General features: G+C 40.1%; 1 protein-coding gene across 3 annotated transcripts in view; it reads left to right on the top strand.

Annotated features, from left to right (window-relative positions):
- Window positions 1-24,133, top strand: part of UHRF2 (ubiquitin like with PHD and ring finger domains 2) — a 102,869-nt gene that overhangs the window by 55,037 nt on the left and 23,699 nt on the right. For all 3 annotated transcript variants that reach the window (XM_051858202.2, XM_070051889.1, XM_051858206.2), the window contains 5 exons: window positions 290-399; window positions 3,363-3,549; window positions 9,159-9,282; window positions 9,530-9,637; window positions 13,388-13,492. In XM_051858202.2, coding sequence (XP_051714162.1) covers window positions 290-399; window positions 3,363-3,549; window positions 9,159-9,282; window positions 9,530-9,637; window positions 13,388-13,492 — 634 coding nt within the window. The remainder of the gene's footprint in view (window positions 1-289; window positions 400-3,362; window positions 3,550-9,158; window positions 9,283-9,529; window positions 9,638-13,387; window positions 13,493-24,133) is intronic.

The raw sequence follows: 24,133 nt of genomic DNA on the forward strand, positions 1-24,133 counted from the left end.
ACAAGACAGTAATTTCTTACCAAATAATATAAGTAATGAAGTCTCATAAGTAAAAAATCACTGAAAAAATGAATATTTTTTCCTGATACTGAAGTTATACTTAACTTTGAACATTAATCACTGCTAGGCTTTTCCTACTATTGAAAATGTTTGGAGTGAATGAGATAGTTATAATCTCAATTCATAAGTAGATGAACTTCAGTGAGTTTCCAAACTGACTTTTAATTATTATTTATAAATGGTATATATTTTGCTGCCAGAAGTTAACCTTTCTTCCTTTTTTAAACAGGGGTTCAGAAGGAACATTAAATGACTGCGTGGTAATATTTGTAGATGAAATCTTCAAGATTGAGAAACCTGGAGCCCATCCTCTTTCATTTGCAGATGGAAAGTTTTTAAGTATGAATTTTTCTTTTGAACTTAGATTACGTGTATTATATGTGATTGAAATTGCTCTTAACTGACCTGTGAATAACTTGCAAGGAAGTATAAAACTGTAGATGACACTGTTTAATTTTCAAGACAACAGTTTTTATCTTAGGTCCTTATTAGTTTAGTAAATTTCTCTCAAATGATAAAATTTTATTCTCAAAAATATATTCTAATTTTAGCATTTTATTGCTATTTTCATACTATTTCCTCTAATACAAATTTTGTCTAAAGCGAAGACTTATTTCAGTAATTTTGTAACCATCAAGGATTAATTTTTAATACCAAAACTTACTTTTATTCTAGTGGAACCTGAGAATAGTAGTGCTGATTGCCCTTAAATTTTTGCCAAGTAACAAATGAGCTTTATTTATAGTTGTTAGAATGCAGCCCTATCTCTTCGTATAATAGATTCTATTTTTGTTTTTGCATAGTTGATTATAGAAGTAGGATTAGAGTCTAGGTCTTCTTCATTCATAGTTCAGTCTTTTCAAATACAGTCATATGTCACTTAATGGTGGGGATGTATATTCTGAAAAATGCTTTATTTGTGATTTCTTTGCTGTGGAAACATCATGTGCACTTAAACTAAGTGGCTACAGTATCACTAGGTGATATAACCTTATGAGACCTCTGTTGTATGTGTTATCCAATCACTGACCAAAACGTCCTTTTGTGGCACATGACTGTAGTTTGGTGTCTTATGCTCTCTTCTGAATTTTCTGAGAGCAGTCCATTTATTTATGCCATTTGTCAAGTCTAGTCTGGAAAAGAAATGCTTGAGACTAAAGGGTGCAGACTAACCTCTTCTTACCACAGTTTGGATATGATTAGAAAAAAATAAGAACATTAACAGATCAGTGAATAGATTTCCAGTCTAAGTTATTCTTTTTTTTTTTTTTTTGAGTCTGTAATCCTAATATATCTAGATTTGAATTAGAATAAAATGCAATAAAAAACTAAGATCACCTGAACTTTTCTGATGTCTTTCTTCTTTATCCTACCCTCGGAATACCTGCATAAATTAATTCTTTTCTCCTTTGCCTAATGCTAATCATGATGTAGTTATACCTTTGAATTTGAGTGTAAAGAAGTCATTTCAGGGCCAGACTGCCAGTAGTCAGATCACTCTCTAAATCAAAACTCTAAATGTGCCTTTGGAGTTTTGGGTCTGTTTTATTTTCATTGCTTATATGTTATCTTTGCTGTCTTGATGGAAGAAAACCACACTGTAATCTTATATTACAATATTAAGAAGAATAAGCAGCGATTTGTCAGAAAGTTATAGTGAAATTAGAGCCTTATCCTCAACTCTGCCCTTACTTGTCAGGCAGTGTTCTCATTTCCCTTAACATTGCTAGGTTAGCCCTTAAATGGTAAAATTCCTCACAGATCTATTTGTATATATTTGTAAGAAATTTGTAAAGTATAAAACTGAATTCAAGCAATATTGGACTATGAAGAGGCAATCATTTTAACAATGTTTTTTATTCCAGACATCTTTGTCTATATAATTCTTGTCTTGGTATATTTATAGAATGAACTTTGTTTTAAAAATATATCTGAATTTCCTTTTTAAAATTTAATATAGATACTTCTGCATTCTTATGAGTTTACCTTACTCTTCATAAAAATTTATCTGACTATTCACCTTTTAATATTTAATATTTGGTGTTACGAGCATTGCTGTAAAACATTTTTTGTGTACATGAACACAAAATGTTTTATATACAAAAATGCAAAAATGTTTTATATACATATATGTATATTTAAAAATTTTAAGAGAATACTTCAGCAAAATGTACCTGGTTATAAAGAGGCCAAAAAAAGGAACTTCTTATTTGCTGGAATGCTGAAGCAATTGACAGGCAGATACAAATAAACTGTTACCAATAAAGAATAGGTTAGGACATATCTTGGGAGAATCAAAATGGGCTTGCTAGCTCCCAACAGCCCTCTCCCTCCTAGTTCTTCCAATACAGTTTAAGATTTTGATCTGCGAAAACAGGTAGACTTGCTTTGGTCCCTGTCTCTACTAGTTGGGGTGGACAGGGAGAGTAAAAATAAATCCCTCATGATTTCAACCTTTTAATTAGTTACCTAGAAAAGTAGCTGGATCCCACCAACTGGATAAATCACTGCACCTCCAGAAAGAAGTAATAAGAATCTCAGAATGTTTAGAGAAAATTCTCTTGGAAACCAGCAAAGTAGGAAAAAGGAATACCTTCCAACAGAAGAGATCTTTAAGATGTTCTGGATATTGTCAAATGGCCTTTGAAATGTTTATCAGTTTTCATTTTCACCAACAATGTGCCACTTTCTCCATATCCTTATCAATACTGAACATTTATTTATCCTAATCTAATAGTCAGAGGCCTTAAGGGTTACCTTGTATCTCTTTGAATGGAATTAAACATCTCACAATGTCTTGCCCAGAGTTTCTTAAACTTTGATTCTTTGAGCCATTAATATCTCAGTAACTTTTTCATGGAACTTACAGAAAACTTATTAGAAAGTTGAGTCCAAACATCTTTGTTCAACAAATTACATTCCCCTTGAAATTTTAAGATATTTTGTGCTGCCCCGTTGAGTTCACTCTATCTCCCCTGGTTATCTTGGTATACATTTGAGGAACTGTGGGTCAATATACTTGTCTGAATATAATTTTAAGGCAAAAGTACACATTATCCTCATATTTGCTGTTCACTAGATTTTTTGCTGGCTTATGCCTGGGTCCCATCCCTGAAATTCTCATTCAGTAATGAGAGGATGAGACTCAGGCATTTATTCTTAGTCTCACACTGCATTATTCCTTTTGGTTCCTTTTTTTCATTAAAAAAGCTATATGCTGTTTCCATGGGTTTTTCTTTATGAGATTCATAGATATAAAAATTATTTTAAGACAGGGCTTGCTATAATTTTGTTCTTAATAGGGAAAAATGACCCTGAATGTGACCTGTGTGGTGGAGACCCAGATAAGAAATGCCGTACTTGCTCCTGTCATGTATGTGGTGGGAAACATGAACCCAACATGCAGCTTCTGTGTGATGAATGTAATATGGCCTATCATATTTACTGCCTGAATCCACCTTTGGATAAGGTCCCAGAAGAGGAATACTGGTATGATTATCAGGTTTTTTGTTCTTGTTATATTAAAATTGAATGTAAAGTATGTGTTGAACCACCAAAAAGTAGATTTCTAAAGATACATAGTTTATGTTGAAGTACTTAAAATGTTATAGCCAATGGTTACTTGGCATTAATATCTTTATTCGATTACTATAATTTCTAAACTCATCTTTAGCTTCATTTTTTAATTCCTTCATTCTCTTCTCCAATATGGAGTCTGTTTTCTTTTTGAAATGCAAATTTGATTGTTTTAATTGTTTGCTTCAAAGGCATTATGTTGCCTTATAAGACCTTGCATGATTTTAGTTGCTTCTCCAGCAATACCTCTTATCACTTTCCTTTTCCATTTCTTCAAATACTCTACACTCTTTCCAGAATAAATATCTTTAAATTCCTTATCTTGGAAATATTATCCTCTTGCGATTGACTTCAAGATGATATTCATCTGTCAGATTTTTTCTTAAACATGACTTCCTCTGGTAAGCCCTTATGGATATCCCTCTCTATCCTCCTACTATGTCAGATGTCCCTGTTAGATTCTGTAATAATACTTAGTAACTACATGGGTACTTCAGACCAATTTGTGGAATTAAAAGGTAAGTTTCTGTGGTATAAAATTTTTTGAAATTTCTGTATAATTTTTTCATAATATGTATTTTACATGCACAAATTTCAAAATTTTTATCTCTATTGCATTTTCTATGAACTGTTTGAAGTGCCCTTATGTTAGCTGTTTAGTTTATGCTAGACATTAACAAAGGACTTAATATTGATCATTGTATTTAATCTATAAAGTTGATAAGTAGAACAAGACTCCAAGGTCAAACATACTTGCCAAAGTCCATATTTCTTCTGTGAGTAGTGATAACTACAAAAAAAAAAAAAAAAAAAAAGTGAGTTTAGAAGAGACTGGAAAATATGTGACCATTCAAAGTTACAATGGACTTTTTAGTTCCGTATTAAGAATTTTTTTTCTTTAAAACTTTGGGCCATACTGCTTTTACCAGTGACAGCTTTTAATTAAGAGGGATGACATTGTCAGAAATCTGATGGTACAGTGAGCAGTAGATACCAATATGAAAAACAGATTGCTCTGCATTCCTTTGGTCTCTTCTGGCCTGTTGGGAAAGTGATTCCTGTATTTTGACAGAAGCTGTAAGGGTGACTCATTCCTTTTTCCCTACTAGGACCTCACATGGCTGTACTTTGAATTTTACCAGCACTAGTAATGATATTTGTTTTAATGGGTGATATATTCCTGCTTCTCTAAAATGTAAATCCTTCCCCTTCTCTCACAGTTATATATACTTTCGCCTTCCTGGGAGTCTCACTCCTGCAGTTTATTCCCCTCGCAAATTGCCATTAAATATATCAGTTTACATTAATAACCCAGAATCTCTCTCTCTCTCTTTTTTTTAAAGATTTATTTTATTTATTTGAAAGACAGAGTTACAGAGAGAGGTAGAGACAGAGAGAGAGGTCTTCCAACCACTGGTTCACTCCCAGGTGGCTGCAATGGCCGGAGCTGCGCCAATCTGAGGCTGGGAGCCAGGAGCTTCTTGTGGTCTCCCACGTGGGTGCAGAGCCCAAGGACTTGGGCCATCTTCTGCTGCACTCCCAAGCCATAGCAGAGAGCTGGATTGGAAGAGGAGCAGCCGGGACTAGAACCAGTGCCCATATGGGATGCCAGCGCTTCAGGCCAGGACTTTAACCTCCTGCTGCACCACAGCGCTGGCCCCCAGAATCTCTTGAGTCAACACACACACACACACACACACAGCCCTCCCTCCCTTGATTCCATATTTTGCACTGCAGTCTGAATTTCCTTCCCATTACTCCACTATCTCTGCTTCTGTCAGGCTCACAGATACTTTGTGTTTCCAAACCCAGTTGTCATTTCTCAGTCCTCTCCTTACTCCATTGTTTACTCTGTGTTTTTATAGATTTTATTGTATTTTCCTGACTTTCTACCTTCATTGACTTTTCATTATTGGATTTTATATCATATGATCCTGATTTTCTCCTTACTATATTGGTCTTTCTTTCTTAGATTGTTGTTGTAGGTTTCTCCTCACCTATCAGAGATAAGGGTTCCCCTGAAACACTACTCCTTTTTAGGCTTGTTCTGTAGATTACTCATCAAATCATGAGACTTTGAACACCAAGCTACTGGTTCTGAATATGTGTCTTCAGTTCTAATCCTCCCTGAGGTTCATATTCCTATAACTGATTGCATACTTAACTGGCCTCACAAATTAGTCCAAAAGGAGGTTTTGGTTTCCACTGAGACTCCTTCTAAAATGTTGCTCCTTCCCCAATCTTCAGTAATTAGTGCTGTCATCTTATCCACTTGTTCATGCCAGAAAGCTAAATTTCATCCTTGATTCTTCCTTTACTCCTTCAAATATCTAATATTTCATATATTTCTTATATCTAATATTTCAGCAAATCTTGTCAGTTTTCCATAATCTTTCTCCAGTCTTATTCCCCATCCAAAACACCATTTCTTCCTGGAACTTCTGTAGTAGAAGCCTAGATAATCCCTTTGCTTCTATAATACTCAGCCTGCTACACTTCCTTCCATAGCAGCAGAATGATTTTATTAAGTACTGAATTGGCTCACTCACCTGTTTAAAGTTCCCTGATGTCTTCCTATTGCAAGAATAAAATCTAAACCCGTCCATGACCTGGCCCACATCTTCTCTCTCATTCTGTTGTTTTATCACTAGCCAGTTTACTGAGTAACCTTCACCTATACCCACCTTTATGTTCCTCAAAGCATAGCATTCATGTTTGTGTTTCAACACCTTCACATTTACTGTATCTTTGCCTAGAATGCTTTCCTTGGCTTGTTCACCGTATCTAAGACAAATGCCATTTCCAGTAGTTCTTATTATATAACCCTGATGTATTTCCTTTATAGCACCTAGAACTTTATGAAATTCTTTCCTTGTATTTACTGGTTTTCTCTAGCTACTATCTACAAATATTTTAATCAGAAAAACTTATACTAAGCAGCAAATAATGCCTGCCACATTGGAGGTTCTGAACAAACCTGTTGAAGGAATGAATCCCAGGGATGACTATGATAATAGAAATAGAACACTGTCTTATATTATTCTGTTGAATATCTCAACTTTCCTATCAAGGTCCCTCACTTCACCTGGAACTCCCTAACCTTAATTGTTTCCATTTCTCCAAGTGATGTTGTCTGTATATCTAGTGTCTGAACTAATTTTCTCATTAGATAGTTAATACCTGCTTTAATCACAGGATCTGTGATAAAATTATAAAAGCAAGCACATCAGGGAAAATAGTCTTTCTTTAGAACAAATTAAATTTTACAAGTCTTCCTGATTGCCCAAATAGAAGGGATTTTAATTTATAGTTCCTAATGCCTTCTAAACACAATTTTCTCAAGATTGCAGACTTATTTACACTTATTCTCTGCAATAATGCTAAGCATGATCTCATGATTAGGCAGTCAGAATTGAATAGTGCACATTGGTGTCTTCTTTGCTCTAAATCCCACCAGGAATAGATAATTGGAATGAAAGAAAAACTTAATTGAGCAGTGGTAATTAGATCTTTGTTAGTATTCCCCAAGTTTCCATTCTTCAGTGACACCATAGCTCCATCTCATTCTGTAGACATTTTATTTATTTTTAATAAATCGTTTTATTATTATTTTATTTATTTGAAAGAGTTACAGAGAGAGGTAGAGAGAGAGAGGTCTTCTATCCACGGGTTCACCCCCCAGATGGCTGCAATGGCTGGAGCTGCGCTGATCTTAAGCCAGGAGCTTCTTTCAGGTCTCCCACGTGGGTGCAGGGGCCCAAGGACTTGGGCCATCTTCCACTGCTTTCCCAGGCCATAGCAGAGAGCTGGATTGGAAGAGGAGCAGCCGGGAATAGAACCAGCACCCATTTGGGATGCCGGTGCTTTAACCCACTGTGTCACAGCGCTAGCCGCAATCTGTAGACATTTTTAGAAAAGATTTGAGTCAGTTTTTTTTTTTTTTTTTAATTTTTTGCCTGGCAGAGTTAGTGAAAGAGTTATAGACAGAGAGAGACAGAGAGAAACAGAAAGGTCTTCCTTCCGTTGGTTCACTCCCCTAATGGCCACTGCGGCCGGTGCTGCGCCAATCCGAAGCCAGGAGCTGGGTACTTCCTCCCCATCTCCCATGCGGGTGCAGGGACCCAAGCACTTGGGCCATCCTCCGCTGCCCTTCTGGGCCACAGCAGAGAGCTGGACTGGAAGAGGAGCAACCGGAACTAGAACCCCGGGTGCTGGCGCCATAGGCGGAGGACCAGCCAAGTGAGCCACAGCACCGGCCTAAGTCAGTTTTAGATATACAGGTTACAGTAGAGTGATCAGCTACAAATAGGCTAAAGAACAAACAAGTGTAGGTAATTAAAATTGACCCAGGAATCAGCCTAATGTAAACAAACTTTTTTGAAGCACTGTATATTTATTATAGTTGACTATACTTTTTTTTACTCGTAGAATTCTTTTTTTTTTTTTTTTTTTTTGACGGGCAGAGTGGACAGTGAGAGAGACAGAGAGAAAGGTCTTCCTTTTTTTGTTGGTTCACTACCCAGTAGCTGCTGCGGCTAGCGCACCACGCTGATCTGAAGCCAGGAGCCAGGTGCTTCTCCTGGTCTCCCATGCAGGTGCAGGGTCCAAGCACTTGGTCCATCCTCCACTGCACTCCCGGGCCACAGCAGAGAGCTGGACTGGAAGAGGAGCAACCGGGATAGAATCCGGTGCCCCAACCAGGACTAGAACCCGGGGTGCCAGCACTGCAGATGGAGGATTAGCCTAGTGAGCCACGGCGCTGGCCACTCGAAGAATTCTAATAACAAATTTAGATGGGGAGGTGAAGCCAATGCATTTCATTGTTTGGTCTAGGAGCATTTATTTTACGTTTTTTTTTAACAGGCAGAGTGGATAGTGAGAGAGACAGACAGAGAGAAAGGTCTTCCTTTTTGCCGTTGGTTCACCCTCCAATGGCCGCCGCAGCTGGCACGCTGTGGCCGGAGCACCGCGCTGATCCTAAGCCAGGAGCCAGGTGCTTCTCCTGGTCTTCCATGGGGTGCAGGGCCCAAGCACCTGGGCCATCCTCCACTGCACTCCCTGGCCACAGCAGAGAGCTGGCCTGGAAGAGGGGCAACCGGGACAGAATCCGGTGCCCCAACCAGGAGTAGAACCCGGTGTGCCGGCGCCGCAAGGCGGAGGATTAGCCTATTGAGCCCCGGCGCCGGCTTTTACTTTTGTTTTTAATAAGAACTTCAAGTGAATAATTTGTATGCTCAGGGTTAATGGTAAAGTTAGAGTTCATGGAACCATTTGAATATCACAGTATTGAGTATTTATAGTATTAAATATTAAAGTTCCCTAAAGGGATGACAAGAATTTTTTTACAGCCAGTCTAATCATATAAATATTTTGAAGTTTAATACTTGAATGCTAGCTTATGCTCTGTAATAGAATTGAAGTAACACATATTAAAACTAGTTCTTACCTAGAAAGGCCTTTATTCTGTAATGGGTCTTAATATGGTAGTGTCAAAATTAATTTTTTTTTCTTTCCTCTTAAAGGTATTGTCCTTCCTGTAAAACTGATTCCAGTGAGGTTGTAAAAGCTGGTGAAAAACTCAAGATGAGTAAAAAGAAAGCCAAGATGCCATCAGCTAGTACTGAAAGCCGGAGAGACTGGGGCAGGGTAAAAAAGAAATTCCCTTTATTTTTTTTCCTACCAGCAAGCTCTGTTAATGTTTCAGTACAAGTAGTGGTTATGGTATAAAAAAAGATTTAGCAATGTAATTGTTCCTTAATACCAGTGATAACTAAAATTACATGATAATAAGGGACTTACATGAATAGCTGTACTCATGTCTTGTGGGATTTAACAGCTTTCATTAAGATTTATAATAAGGAATTTCTCAAACAGCTTGTTTTGTGACTTATAGGGAATGGCTTGTGTTGGTCGTACAAAAGAATGTACTATTGTCCCTTCTAATCATTATGGACCTATTCCTGGTATTCCTGTTGGATCAACTTGGAGATTTAGAGTTCAGGTATGTTTTTAAATTGCTATAGTTAGAAGGGTAAAATTTAGTATAGTTCAAATTGAAGCATTGCTAATGTCTGTTGATTATAAGGTGGATATCAGTAGCACAGAGGAAGTATATTACAGAAATTTTACTGTGATTTACATTCCAGCTTTACTGTTCCTTTACAGTTATGGTAGTTAGCATTATTAAACCTTCTAAAGAAATTTGCTTTCCAAAAATTGCATGTTTAAAGCATTAAGTGTTTTCTTTAAATCATACTGTAAATTCTCCATGTCATCAAACTTCCCTCAGGTGTTTTTCTTGGGAGCAGAGTGTGGGATGTCCATCCCCTTACATATATGCTAGGATATGGGGCAGAAGGAAATGCCAGCTAATCCAAGAATAAAATTATTGCCCTTTTCCCTTTGAGGAAAGCTCTGTTTTATTTATTCTAGTTTATCCTTTAGAAAAATAATTTTTAGGCTAGCATTGTGGCTAAGCCTCCGTCTGCAACACTAGCATCTCATGTGGGCATTGGCTAGTGTGCTGGCTGCTCCTCTTCTGATCCAGCTCTCTGCTTATGGCCTGGGAAAGCAGCAGAAGATGGCCCAAGTGTTTGGGCCCCTGCACCACATGGGAGACCCAGAGGAAGCTCCTGCCTCCTGGCTTTGGATCTGCACAGCTCCAGCTGTTGCTGCCATTTGAGGAGTGAAGCAGCAAATGGAAGACCTTTGTCTGTCTGTCTCTCTCTTTCTGTAACTCTGCCTCTCAAATAAATATATCAATCTTTAAAATAAAAAGATAATTTTATCATGGAAAACATTAATTTTTAAAAGATTTATTACTTGAGAAGCAGAGTTATAAAAAGAGAAAGAGCTGGGCTGATCCAAAGCCAGGAGCTGCTTCTTCGTCTTCCACATGGGTACAGGGTCCAAACACTTGGGCCATCTTCTTTTTAAAAAAAACAATATTTATTTATTTATTTTAAAGAGTTACAGAGAGGCAGAGATAGTGAGAGATAGAGAGGTCTTCCATCCGCTGCTTCAATCCCCACATGGCCACAATGGCCGGAGTTGCGCGGATCGGAAGCCAGGAGCCAAGAGCTTCTTCCAGGTCTCCCATGCAGGTGCAGGAGCCCAGGCTTTCCCAAGCCATAGCAGAGAGCTGTATCAGAGGTGAAGCAGTCGGGACTCCAGCTGGAGCTCATATGGGATGCCTGCACCACAGGTGGAGACTTAACCTACCATGCTACAGCGCTGCCCCTACCCTGGAAAACTCAATGTGGGTGAAAAACAAAATCTGTTGAGTAGAACAATTTCTACTTAGAGATGCCTCGGATTCTAAATATAAATTGAGACTTTAATCCTGGTACTTAGATCTTTGATATAATTTTAAAATTAAGATATTATAATACATATTGAAAGTTAGGTTCTAGTATGTGATTTGTTGTGTTTTTTTGTTTGTTTGTTTTGACAGGCATAGTGGACAGTGAGAGAGAGAGAGAGAGAGAGAGAGAGAGAGAAAGGTCTTCCTTTGCCGTTGGTTCACCCTCCAATGGCTGCCGTGGCCGGCAAACTGCGCCTATCCGAAGCCAGGAGCCAGGTGCTTCTCCTGGTCTCCCATGCAGGTGCAGGGCCCAAGCACTTGGGCCATCCTCCACTGCCTTCCCGGGCCACAGCAGAGAGCTGGCCTGGAAGAGGGGCAACCGGGACTAGAACCTGGTGTGCCGGTGCCGCAAGGCGGAGGATTAGCCTATTGAGCCCCGGCGCTGGCCAATTTGTAGTTTTAAAGGCAACCTTACATTTCATTTCATTTTCTGTTTCTCTAAGATAATCACTTTAATTCTCTTATTCTTTAAGTTATTTACTCTGGATTTACCTATTTCTAAAAAGAAAAAAAGTTCATACTTCTTTTTTCATATTTTAGTTTTATTAACTTCCTTGTGAACAATTACTTTAATACTCCCTGGGTCCTCATTATTGCAGTAGTTGTATCATAATTTTGACTGAATCAGTATTCAAGGTTTGCATTATTATGAGTTTGGATCTATAAATAAAATACTATAATATTATGAAAACTAATACTATACTTAGTGTATTTTTAATGGACTTATCTTTTGTTTGCTTCGTTTTCTGTATACCAGACACTAATTCATGACTAAATTCTAAAAGCCTCCTTACTTGAAATAGTCGAAGATGACTATGAGGTCCGTTGACCTGAGCAACTGATAAGATGGAGTTCCCATTTCAGGACTGGAAAAGATTCTGAAGAACTAATTTGTTTTTATCAGAGTTGATGAGGTAGAGAAATCAAGTAGCCATGTCTTTTGCTGAAGAGTCTGGTGTTTCCAAGGCCTAAACCTTTCCAGGTTCTGTTACTCGTATCAATTTCTCATTGACTTCCATAGTACTTTCTTTTCCCAAGTCACTTGGGTAAGCTTGAATTTCAGCTTCCTTTACTCTGCTAACAACTGGATGATAAACAAATGGATCACAGTACCTTTCATGAAGTTGGAATTTCACAAGAAAGTGACACTTGTTTCAGTGAGGCAGAATTGAGGCTATTTGGACCATTGTAGTGGAATAGCATGAGTACCTAGAAATAGATAGTGTATTTGGGTAGTGTTGAGTATTTTGACTCAAGTGTATAGGGCAATGAAAGACAAACTGGAGATAAGAGCTAATAGATAAGAGCCAGATCGAGATTGAGAGAAATTAACATATAATGCTTAACAATCCAAGACCATATGATGCCAATTGAAAATCTAAAGCACAATTGTTCTTAAAAGGGTTTCTGTTTGTAACACATGAAATGGGTTTGAAGGAACAAAACAGGAGGCAGTGAAATAGGCCTATTGTAAGCATTCATGACTTGTACTAAGATTAAGCAGTGGAAGTAGAAAAAGATGGATTTGGCCAGTGCTGCTTCTCACTTGGCTAATCCTCCACCTGCAGTGCTGGCACCCCGGGTTCTAGTCCTGGTTGGGGCACCAGATTCTATCCGTGTTGCCCCTCTTCCAGTCCAGCTCTCTGCTGTGGCCCAGGAAGGCAGTGGAGGATGGCCCAAGTGCATGGGCCCTGCACCCGCATGGGAGACCAGGAGGAAGCACCTGGCTCCTGGCTTCAGATCAGCGCGGTGTGCTGGCTGCAGCAGCTATTAGGGGATGAACCAACAGAAAAAGGAAGACCTTTCTCTCTGTCTCTCTCACTGTCCACTCTGCCTGTCAAAAAAAAAAAAAAAAAAAAGAAGAAGAAGAAGAAGAAGAAGAAGAAGAAGAAGAAGAAGAAGAAGAAGAAGAAGAAGAAGAAGAAAAAGAAAAAGATGGATTTGAGACTTAGGAGGTAGAATTATCAGTCTTTGTGACAGATAGGCTTGAGGAATAAGAGAGAAGAATGGGACTACAATGACTCCTGCAGTTTTGCCTTGCCTAAGTGATTAGGGAAAAGGGCCATAATCAAAGACAAGCAATAAGAAGAGCAAAGAGATTTGAACCTCTGGAATCTTCTAATGATTTTTGCTGGAAATTCCAATAGATACAAAATGTTGATTACTTGATAGTTACTGGGAAACTCAAAAATCTAGGCCTTAAACAGTCTTGGAATTATTAGCTCCATTACCTAGAGAATATGTTTGAAGAATACTAAAATGAGAGAACAAAAAGAGAACTCTTGATGGGACTTAGTTCTTGGTTTTTTAGGGTTCAGTAATATATGTAAAATAAATGTAACTTTACTGTTAAGAGGTATTTTGAGACTCTGTTTTCTTATTTTATAGGTGAGCGAAGCAGGTGTTCACAGACCCCATGTTGGTGGAATTCATGGTCGCAGTAATGATGGGGCTTATTCTCTTGTCCTGGCTGGTGGATTTGCAGATGAAGTAGTAAGTCATGATACAACTTTGTTCAGTAGAACCTATGTTGATCTTTCAAATACAAATGTTTTGTTTAGGATACATCAAATACTATTATCTCTTTGTAGTTTAGTTTTATGCTAAAGTGATTCTTAAAAGAGATGAGTTTTGTACAAGTCATAAGGTAAATCAGTTTGTAGTGTCTAATCTTTACATATGCTGATTTGACTTATATGTACATTGGTAACTTTTAAGGAAAATACAATTGCTATAGAATTCATTTTTTAACAATTAAATTTATTTTGATATAATTTATATTGATATGTAGCATTAGAAATAAAAGACAGTTGTTTGCCCTTTTCTCAGTTTCTCCAAATATTGATATCTTTTAAAACTTCAACTAGTACAGGATCACAGTCACAACTAGAATATTGATGTTGATACAGCCAAGATGCTGAATATTTCTGTTATCACAATTTCTGTCATCATGTTGCCCTGTTGTAGTTGTATTCCCCATTCTCTGCCTCTAACCACACATTAATCCCTGACATTTCTGTAATTTTATCATTTCAAGAATTTTCAGAATATTTATTTTTATTTATTTGTGAAAGAGACAGGGAGATCTTCCATTCACTGGTTTCCTCTCCAAGTGCCCAAAGTAGCCTGGGTTAGGCCAGGACCAAAATCATGAGCCCAGGGCTCAATCCATGTCTCTGATCTGAGTAGAAGGGACCCAAGTACTTAGGCTATTATGTGCTGCCTCCCAGAGTGTGCATTAGCAGGAAGCTGGAAAAAGGAGCAGAGCCAAGACTTGAACCAGGTTCCCTAGTATGAAATGTAGGTTTCCCACGCAGCATCTTAATTACTGTGCCCAATACCTGCCGCTGAAGGATTTTTATAAATGGAGTCATATAATATGTAACCTTTGAAACTGAGTTTCTTCACTCAGCATGATCCTCTGAGATTGCAGCATGAATCAGTAGTTCATTCTTTTTTATTGTTGACTACTAGTCATGGTATTGATGTACCACCATTTTGAGCTTTTTTTAAAAAATAATTTATTTTGTTTAAGTAGTATAACATTATGCATTTAATATATACAGTTTAGGAACATGATGCTTCTTCCCCTTGCCTGTCTCCCTCCCATCCATACTCCCAGCCTCCATATTCCTCCCTCTTCCCTTCCCATTCTTATTTTTTACAAGGATCAATTTTCAGTTAATTGTTATGCTCAGAAGATTATCCCTACACCAAATAGAGAATTCACTGATAAGTATGAATGAAAAGAAAAAAAAAAAAAGAAAAGGACAAAAACAAGTAAACAGACAAGGAAAACATTGTACCCTACAGTCAAGGCCAGGGCTGCTCAAAATCATCACATCTCACAAAGTGTCAGTTTCACTCCTATAGTTTACATTTTGAGTATTCCATTAATTACCACAGATCAGAGACCAAATGATATTTGTCCTTTTTTACTGGCTTATTTCACTGAATATAATGGGTTCTGTTTGCATCCATTTTGTTGTAAATGACAAGATTTCATTTTTTTTACCACTGTGTAGTATTCCATAGTGTTTATATACCATGATTTCTTTATCCAGTCTTCAGTTGATGGACATCTGGGTTGATTCCATATCTTAGCTATTGTAAATTGAGCTGAAATGAACATGAGAGTACAGATAACTCTTTCAGATGCTGATTTCATTTCCTTTGGGTAAATTCCAAGGAGTAGGATGGCTGGGTCATACGGTAAGTCTATATTCTGCTTTTTGAGGATCTCCATACCATCTTCCACAGTGGCTATACCACTTTACATTCCCAGCAACGATGGATTAAGGTGCCCTTCTCCCCATATCCTCGCCAGCATTTGTTGTTTGTTGGTTTCTGTATGGGAGCCATTCTAATGGGAGAGAGGTAAAACCTCATTGTGGTTTTGAGTTTCATTTCCCTAATGGCCAGCAATCTTGAGCATTTTTCGTTTGTCTGTTAGCCATTTGAATTTCATCTGTTGAAAATTATCTGTTCTGTTCCTTTGCCCATTTCTTAATTGGATTGTTTGCTGTGTTGTTTATTTCTTGAGCTCTTTATACATTCTGGAAGTTCATCCTTTGTCAGTTACATTGTTTGCAAATATTTTCTCCCATCCAGTTGTTGCCTTTTCAATTTACTGAGTGTTTCTTTTGCAGTGCAGAAGCTTCTTGGTTTGATGTAGTCCCACTTGTTAATTTTGGCTTTGATTGCTTGTGGTTCTGGAGTTTTTTCTAAGAAGTCTTTCCCTATGCCAGTGTCTTGTAGGGTTTCCTCAGTGTTCCATTTTGAGTGGATTTTTGTGTAGATGTGGGGTAGGGATTTTGTTTCATACTTCTGCATGTGGATATCCAGTTTTTCCAGCACTCTTTGTTGAAGGTGCTATCTTGGCTCTAGGAATTGATTTTAGCTCCTTTGTCAAAGATAAGTTGGTTGTAGATGCATGGATTTATTTCTAGGGTTTCTGTTCTGCGTCATTGGTCTATACATCTGTTTTTATGCCAGTAATAGACTGATTTGATTATGAGGTCTGGTATTGTGATGCCTCTAGCTTTGTTTTTGTTGTTTCAGATTACTTTAGCTGTTTGGGGGTCTCTTGTGTTTCCACACAAATTTTTTTAAAGATTTATTTATTTATTTGAAAGAGTTACACAGAGAGAAGGAGAGGCAAAGAGACAGAGAGAGGAGTCTTCCATTCACTGGTTCACTCCCCAGTTGGCAGCAACGGCCGGAGCTGAGTCAATCTGAAGTCAGGAGCCAAGAGCTTCTTCCAGGTCTCCCATGTGGGTTCAGGGGCCCAAGGACTTAGACCATCTTCTACTGCTTTCCCAGGCCATTGCAGAGAGCTGGATCAGAAGGAGAGCAGCCAGGATACAAACCAACACTGATATGGGATGACAGCACTACAGGTGGTGGCTTTACCTGCTACACCACAGTGCCAGCCCCTCCGTATGAATTTTAGCATCATTTTTTTCTACATCTGAGAAGAATGTCCTTGATATTTTGATTGGTATTGCATTGAATCTATAAATTGCTTTTGGTAGTATGGACATTTTGAAGATACTGATATTTCCAAACCATGAACATGGAAGATTTTTCCACTTTTTTATGCCTTTTTCTCTTTCTTTATTTAATGTTTTATAATTTTCATCAAAGAGATCTTTGATGTCCTTGGTTAAGTTTATTCCAAGGTATTTAAATTTTTCTGTAGCTATTGTGAATGGGATTATTCTTAGACGTTCTTTCTCAGCTATGGCATTGTCTGTATATACAAAGGCTATTGATTTTTTTGTGTGTTGATTTTATATCCTGTTACTCTACCAAACTCTTATGAGTTCCAATAGTCTCTTCGTGGAGTCTTTTGGGTCCCCTATATGTAGAATCATGTCATCAGCATATAGGAATAGTTTGACTTCTTCATCACCTACTTGTACCTTTGATTTCTTTTTCTTGCCTGATGGCTCTTGATAAAACTTTCAGGATATATTAAATAGCAATGGTGAGAGTGGGCACCCTTGTCTTGTTCCAGATCTTAATGGGAATGCCTCCAATTTTTCCCCATTCAGTGGGATGCTGGCTATGGATTTGTTATAAATTGCTTTGATTATGTTAAGGAATGTTCTTCTATAACCAATTTGATTAAGGTTTTCATCATAAAAGGATGTTGAATTTTGTCAAATGCTTTCTCTGTATCTATTGAGGTAATCATATGGCTTTTGGTCTTCTGCTTGTTAATGTGGTTAATCATATTGATTTTCGATGTTGAACCATCCCTGAATACCAGGGGATAAATCCCACTTAGTGTGGGTGAATGATCTTTCGAATGTGTTGTTGGATTCATTTGGCTAGTATTTTGCTGAGGATTTTTGCATCTGTATTCACCAGGGGTATTGGTCTATAGTTCTCTTTTTCTGGTTTAGGAATTAAGGTGATGCAGGCTTCATAGAAGTCATTTGGTAGGATTACCTCCCTTTCAATTGTTTAGATAGCTTGAGAAGAATTAGAATTAGTTCTTCTGGTGCCGCGGCTCACTAGGCTAATCCTCCGCCTTGTGGCGCCAGCACACTGGGTTCTAGTCCCAGTCGGGGCACCGGATTCTTTCCCGGTTGCCCCTCTTCCAGTCCAGCTCTCTGCTGTGGCCCGGGAGTGCAGTGGAGGATGGCCCAGGTGCTTGGGCCCTGCACCCCATGGAAGACCAGGAGAAGCACCTGGCTCCTGGCTTCGGATAGGCGCAGTTTGCCGGCCACGGCAGCCATTGGAGGGTGAACCAATGGCAACGGAGGACCTTTCTCTCTCTCTCTCTCTCTCTCTCTCTCTCACTGTCCACTCTGCCTGTCCAAAAAAAAAAAAAAAAAAAAAAAAATACTTAGTTCTTCTTTAAATGTCTGATAGAATTCAGCTGTAAAGCTGTCAGGATCTATGCTTTTCTTTTTTGGAAGGGTCTTTATTACTGATTCAATCTTCATTTTGGTTATTGGTCTGTTTAGGTGTTCTGTGTCTTCATGACTCAATTTAGGTAGATTGTGTGTATCTAGGAATGTATCCATTTCTTCTAGGTTTCCCATTTTGTTGGCATATAGCTTTGTCATAATTCCTGATTTTTTTTATTTATGTGATATTTGTTGTTACGTTTCCTTTTTCATCTCTGATTCTGGTTTTTTTTTAAGATTTTATTTTATTTATTTGAGAGGTAGAGTTACAGACAGTGAGAGAAACAGAGAGAAAGGTCTTCAGTTGGTTTACTCCCCAGGTGACTGCAACAGCTGGAGCTGTCCCAATCCGAAGCCAGGAGCCAGGTGCTTCTTCTGGGTCTCCCATGCCGGGATAGGAGCCCAAGCACTTAGGCCATTTTCCGCTGCTTTCCCAGGCCACAGCAAAGAGCTGGATTGGAAGAGGGGCGCTGGGACTAGAACCGGCGCTCATATGGGATGCTGGCACCGTAGGCGGAGGATTGACCTACGCGCCATGGCTCTGGCCCTCTGATTCTGTTGATCTGGGTCTTCTCCCTCCCTCTTTGTTTTTGGTTAGTTGGGGCAATGATGTATCAATTTTGTTTATTTTTTCAAAAAACCCATCTCTTCATTTCATTGATCTTTTGTATTTTTTGTTTCAATTTTGTTTATTGCTTACTTAATTATTTCTTTCCTCCTACTAATTTGTGTTCTGGTTTGTTGTTTTTCCTAGGTCCTTGAGATGCACTGACAGCTCATTTATTTGCTTACTTTCCAGTTACTTAATGTAGGCAGTAATTGCTATAAACTTCCCTCTTAACACTGCTTTTGCTGTATCCCATAAGTTTTGATATGAGGTATTGTCACCTTCATTCATTTCCAGAAATTTTTTAGTTTCTCTTTTGATCTCTTTTATAACCCACTGTTCATCTAGGAGCATGTTGTTCAATCTCCGTGTGTTTGCATATGTTCTTGAGATTTTTGAGTTGTTGGTTTTGAACTTCAATCCATTGTGATCAGAGAAGGTACATGGTATGATTTTGATTTTTTTGAATTTGCTGAGACTTGCTTTATGACCTAGTATATGGTCTATCCTGGAGAAAGTTCCATGTACTGCTGAGAAGAATATGTAATCTGCCGCAATGGAGTGGAAAGATCTGTAGATATCTGTTAGGTCTATTTTGTCTGTAATGTCAATCTGCTCTGTTTTTGCTTTGTTGATTTTCTGTCTGGTTGATCTATCCATTGATGAAAGGTGTTGAAGTCCCCTTTACTGTTGTACTGGAGTCTGTGTCTCCCTTTAGATCCATTAACATTTCTTTAAATAGCCAGGTGCCTGTAATTGGGTACATAAACATTTATTATAGTTATGTCTTCCTGCTATATTGACCCCTTAATCATTACATAATGCCCTTCTTTGTCTCTTTTAATATCTTTTGTGTTAAAGTCTATTTTGTCTGATATTAGGATGGCTAACCTACCCCCCCCCCCCCCTTTTCCTGTTAGCATGGAATATCTTTTTCCTTCCTTTCACTTTCAGTCTGTGTGTGTCTTTGTTGGTGAGGTGTGTTTTTTGTAGGCAGCAGATAGATGGGTCTTGTTTCTTAATCCATTAGGTGAGTCTATATATTTTAACTGGGGAGCTGAGGCCATTTACATTCAAGGTAACTACTGATAAGTAATTGGACCTGCCATTTTTCCGTGAATATTCCTATTACTTTGGGTTACTTTTGTACTTTGGGGAACTTTCTGTCTTCACATTCTTTCATGCTGGTGTTTTTTGTTTGTTTGTTTGTTTTTGTTTTTCTGTGTTTCTATGTGTAGCCCATCCTTTAGCATCTTTTGTAAGGCTGGACTTGTGGTGACAAATTCTTTGAATTTCTGTTTGTTATGGAAGGTCTTTATTTCACCTTCATTCATAAATGAGAGTTTTGCAGGGTACGGTATTCTGGATTGACAATCTTTTTTTCTCTTAAGATTTGGACTATATCTTGCCATTGTCTTTTAGCCTGTAGGGTTTCTGATGGGAAGTCAGCTGTGAGTAATTAGAGATCCTCTGAAGGTAATCTGGCATTTCTCTCCTGCACATTTTAGAATATTTTCTTAGTGCTTTACTGTCGAAATTTGACTATAATGTGTCATCGTAAAGATCTTTTCTGGTCATTTCTGTTAGGAGTTCTATGTGCTTCCTCTACTTGGACCTTCCTTTCTTTCTCCAAGTTAGGGAAGTTTTCTGTAATTATTTCACTAAGTAAGCCTTCTAGTATCTTCTTTTTTCTGCTCTTTCAGGCACTCCTAAGACCCATATTTTGGGTCGTTTGATAGTATCCCATCTACCTCCAGCATTGTTTTTAAGTTTTCTAATTTCTGCCTCTTGTTTTTTGGTCTGACTGTAAAATTTCCAAAGGTTTGTCTTGTAGCTTGGATATTCTTTCTTTGGCCTCACCAATTCTGTTGTTGAGGCTTTCTACTGCATTGTTTATTTGATCTATTGAATTCTTCAGTTCTAGTATTTCATTTTGATTTCTCTTTAAACTCTCAATTCCGTGTGAGAAATTTTCATTCATATCATACGGTTTTCTTTAGCTCGTTGATTTGCTTCTGATTACTTTTGGGGAATCCTGTGATTAGTTTTTTCAATTCCGTTTCTGGAATTTCCTCAATCTCATCATCTTGCATTCTAATATTGAAAATATTGTACCCCTTTGCAGAGGTCATAGTGTCTTTTTTTTTTTTTTTTGGACAGGCAGAGTGGACAATGAGAGAGAGGGAGACAGAGAGAAAGGTCTTCCTTTGCCATTGGTTCACCCTCCAATGGCTGCCGCGGCCAGTGCGCTGCAGCCGGCACACGGCGCTGATCCGATGGCAGGAGCCAGGTCCTTCTCCTGGTCTCCCATGTGGGTGCAGGGCCCAAGTACCTGGGCCATCCTCCACTGCACTCCCTGGCCACAGCAGAGAGCTGGCCTGGAAGAGGGGCAACAGGGACAGAATCCGGCACCCCAACCGGGACTAAAACCCGGTGTGCCGGCGCCGCAAGGCGGAGGATTAGCCTAGTGAGCCATGGCGCCAGCCCATAGTGTCTTCTTTATTCTTGTTTCTTGAGTTTTTGCATTTATTTTTAGGTATTTGTAAATTTTTTTTTCTCTGATGGCTTTTTCTCTTTGAACTATTCCTCTGTGGTTTAGTGGCATGTCTGTGCTTTCAGTGAATACCAAGAGGTGTGTGGTGGGTGTGGCCAGGAAGTTTGGTCAGTGCTTCAGGGTGGGGCAAATACTCGGGTTGAGCATAGTAGCTTTCCTCTGATTAGCTGGAAGAAGAGGAATGATCGCCTCTGTTGGTGTGACCACTCTTTCTGTGACCACTCTTTCTCCTCCAGACTGAGGAGTGCCCAGGTGTTAGCCCCCAGTGTGTTCAACACTCATCCACACCAGTGCACATGTGGTCTGCCCAGCCCCTCCTGTGAGCACCATTTCCTCTCTTGCAAGCTACTCTAGGCCACCAAGGAGCTCTCACAGGATGCCGCCCACTATATGATTGCCCAGAATGCAGCCACATCCTATCTCCTTTCTCGAGATCATAGTGTTTTCTTAGTCTGAGCACCTAGGGCTCTTGGTGTCAGGGAGTGCAGGTGGAGTCAGTCCACCCTGCTAGCCTGTCCTGACAGCAGGGGAGCCATGGTGCTCCCAGGGCCACTATCCACATGTGTTCCAGCCTGCTGGATGGAGTCCTGTTCTCCCAACCAGTACCAGTGTGGTACGAAGGTTTTTCTCTCTGATAAGATCTCTGGGTCACAGGCATGCACTGCAGCTGCCAGCCACAGTCTTGCTCATTTCACAATTTTGCAGGGTGCTTAAGAGAGTCCTGCAGGCTGTGTTTCCCTTCCCTAGGGGTGGCTCCCCCTCCCCTCCTGTTACCAAGTGAGTGCAGCTGAGGCGATGGAGGCTACCTCAGGCACTTGCTCCTACACTGCTGTGGGTAGCCCTCCTGGCTGGGTAGAGGGCAACCCAAGAATTGCTGGGTGCATGCCCACAATCTGGGGTGGTGGCTACGTGTCTAAGTCCAAAACTGGCTCTGGCCCTCCCACCAGGGGCTCCAGGTCACTATTGCAGAAGGGAGGAGGGGAGAGAGAGAGAAACGTGCTGCCTTTTTTTCCTTTCCTCCCCTCCTCTGCGTTGCAAGGGATCCCAGGTGCACTCGAAGGGGTATAGTTCACCAAGCTTTGACTCTTGGGCACAGGCCATGGAGTCTGATCTCACCTGGACTGCCAGGGCAGGTGGACACCCCCTTTCCTGGATCCAAGTTGCTGGGTGCTCTGTTGTCTTGCTGTAACATACTGTCTGTCTACACCTTCCACCCAGATTCTGGCCATTCCTATTGCTTTCGCTGGATGTCCCATTGCAATTTCCCCTGCGGCTTTACCCTGAGAATGTTTTCTCTCCTTTTTTTATATTAATTTTGCCCTGCGTAAATCAGACCACCCTGCTGCTATTCCTCCATCTTAGAACCACCCATTTTTGGCTTTTTAAAAAAGATTTATTCATTTATTTTGAAAGAGTTACAGAGAGAGACAGAGACAAGACACAGAGGAGAGACAGATATCTTCCAAGTGATGGTTCACTCCTCAAATGACCACTAAGGCTGGGCCAGGCCAAAACCAGGAGCCCAGAGCTTGTATCTCCCATGTGGGTGGTAGGGCCCCAAACTCTTGGGCCATCCTCTGCTTTTCCAGGCTATTAGCAGGGAGCTGGATAGGAAGTGTAGCAGCCAGGACTCGAACCACTGTCTATATGGGATGCTTGCACTGCAGCCAGAGCTTAATGGACTGTGCCACAGCAGCAGGCCCACCACCATCTGTTTAGCCATTTGCCTGTGGAAGCTGAAGACAAGAGTGAAGCTGCTGGCCGGCGCTGTGGCTCACTAGACTAATCCTCCACCTAGCGGCGCCGGCACAGCAGGTTCTAATCCCGGGGGGGGGGGGTGCCAGATTCTGTCCCGGTTCCCCCCTTCCAGGCCAGCTCTCTGATGTGGCCCAGGAAGGCAGTGGAGGATGGCCCAAGTGCTTGGGCCCTGCACCCACATGGGAGACCAGGAGAAGTACCTGGCTCCTGCCATCGGATCAGCGTGGTGTGCTGGCCGCAGCACGCCGGCCACGGCGGCCATTGGAGGGTGAACCAACGGCAAAGGAAGACCTTCCTCTCCTCTCTCTCTCTCTCTCTCTCTCTCTCACTCTCTCACTGTCCACTCTGCCTGTCCAAAAAAAAAAAAAAGAGTGAAGCTGGGGGGCAAGCGCTGTGGTGTAGCAGGTAAAGATGCTACCTGCAGTGCCAGCCTCCCATATGGGCACCAGTTCCATTCCTGGCTGCTCCGCTTCCAATCCAGCTCTGCTATGGCCTGGGAAAGCAGCAGAAGATGGCCCAAGTCCTTGGGCCCCTGCACCCTCGTGGGAGACCCGGAAGCTCTTGGCTTTGGATCGGCTTAGCTCTGGCCTATGTGACCATCTGGGGAGTGAACCAGTGGATGGAAGACCTCTCTCTCTCTGGCTTTCCTTCTTTATCTGTGTAACTCTGCTTTTCAACTAAATAAATAAATATTGAAAAAAAAAAAAAAGAGTGAAGCTGGGATTGGAACTCTGATATAGTATGCAAACATATTAACTGCTAGACCAAAAAAATGCCTTGACACAGCTTTTTCTAAAATCACAAACATTGGGGATGGTTCTGTGGCATAGTGAGTAAAGCTGCCTCCTGCAGTGCCGACATCCCATATGGGTGCCAGTTCAAGTCCTGGCTGCTCCACTTCCAATCCAGCTCTCTGCTGTGGCCTGGGAAAGCAGTGGAAGATGGCCCAAGTGCTTGGGCCTCTGCACCACGTTGGAGACCCAGAAGAAGCTCCTGGTTCCTGTCTTTGCTCCCCAGCTCCGGCCGTTGCAGCCATTTGGGGAGTGAATCAGCGGATGGAAGACTTCTTTCCCTCTCTCGGCTTCAGTTTCTCTGTAACTCTGCCTTTCTAATAAATAAATAAATCTTTCAAAAAATTCACAAGCATTGTGGTTAATGCTCGAAAAATGAGCATATTCTCCAAGTGACAACATTCGGTCAAAGGACAAGAGGAAAGCAATCCAAAGAGTAGTTCTGAGGGCCAGTGTTGTGGCATAATGGGTGAAACCGCCACTTGCAGCACCAGCATCCCATAT

Source organism: Oryctolagus cuniculus, chromosome 1 (genome assembly GCF_964237555.1).
Source record: "Oryctolagus cuniculus chromosome 1, mOryCun1.1, whole genome shotgun sequence".
NCBI lineage: Eukaryota > Metazoa > Chordata > Mammalia > Lagomorpha > Leporidae > Oryctolagus > Oryctolagus cuniculus.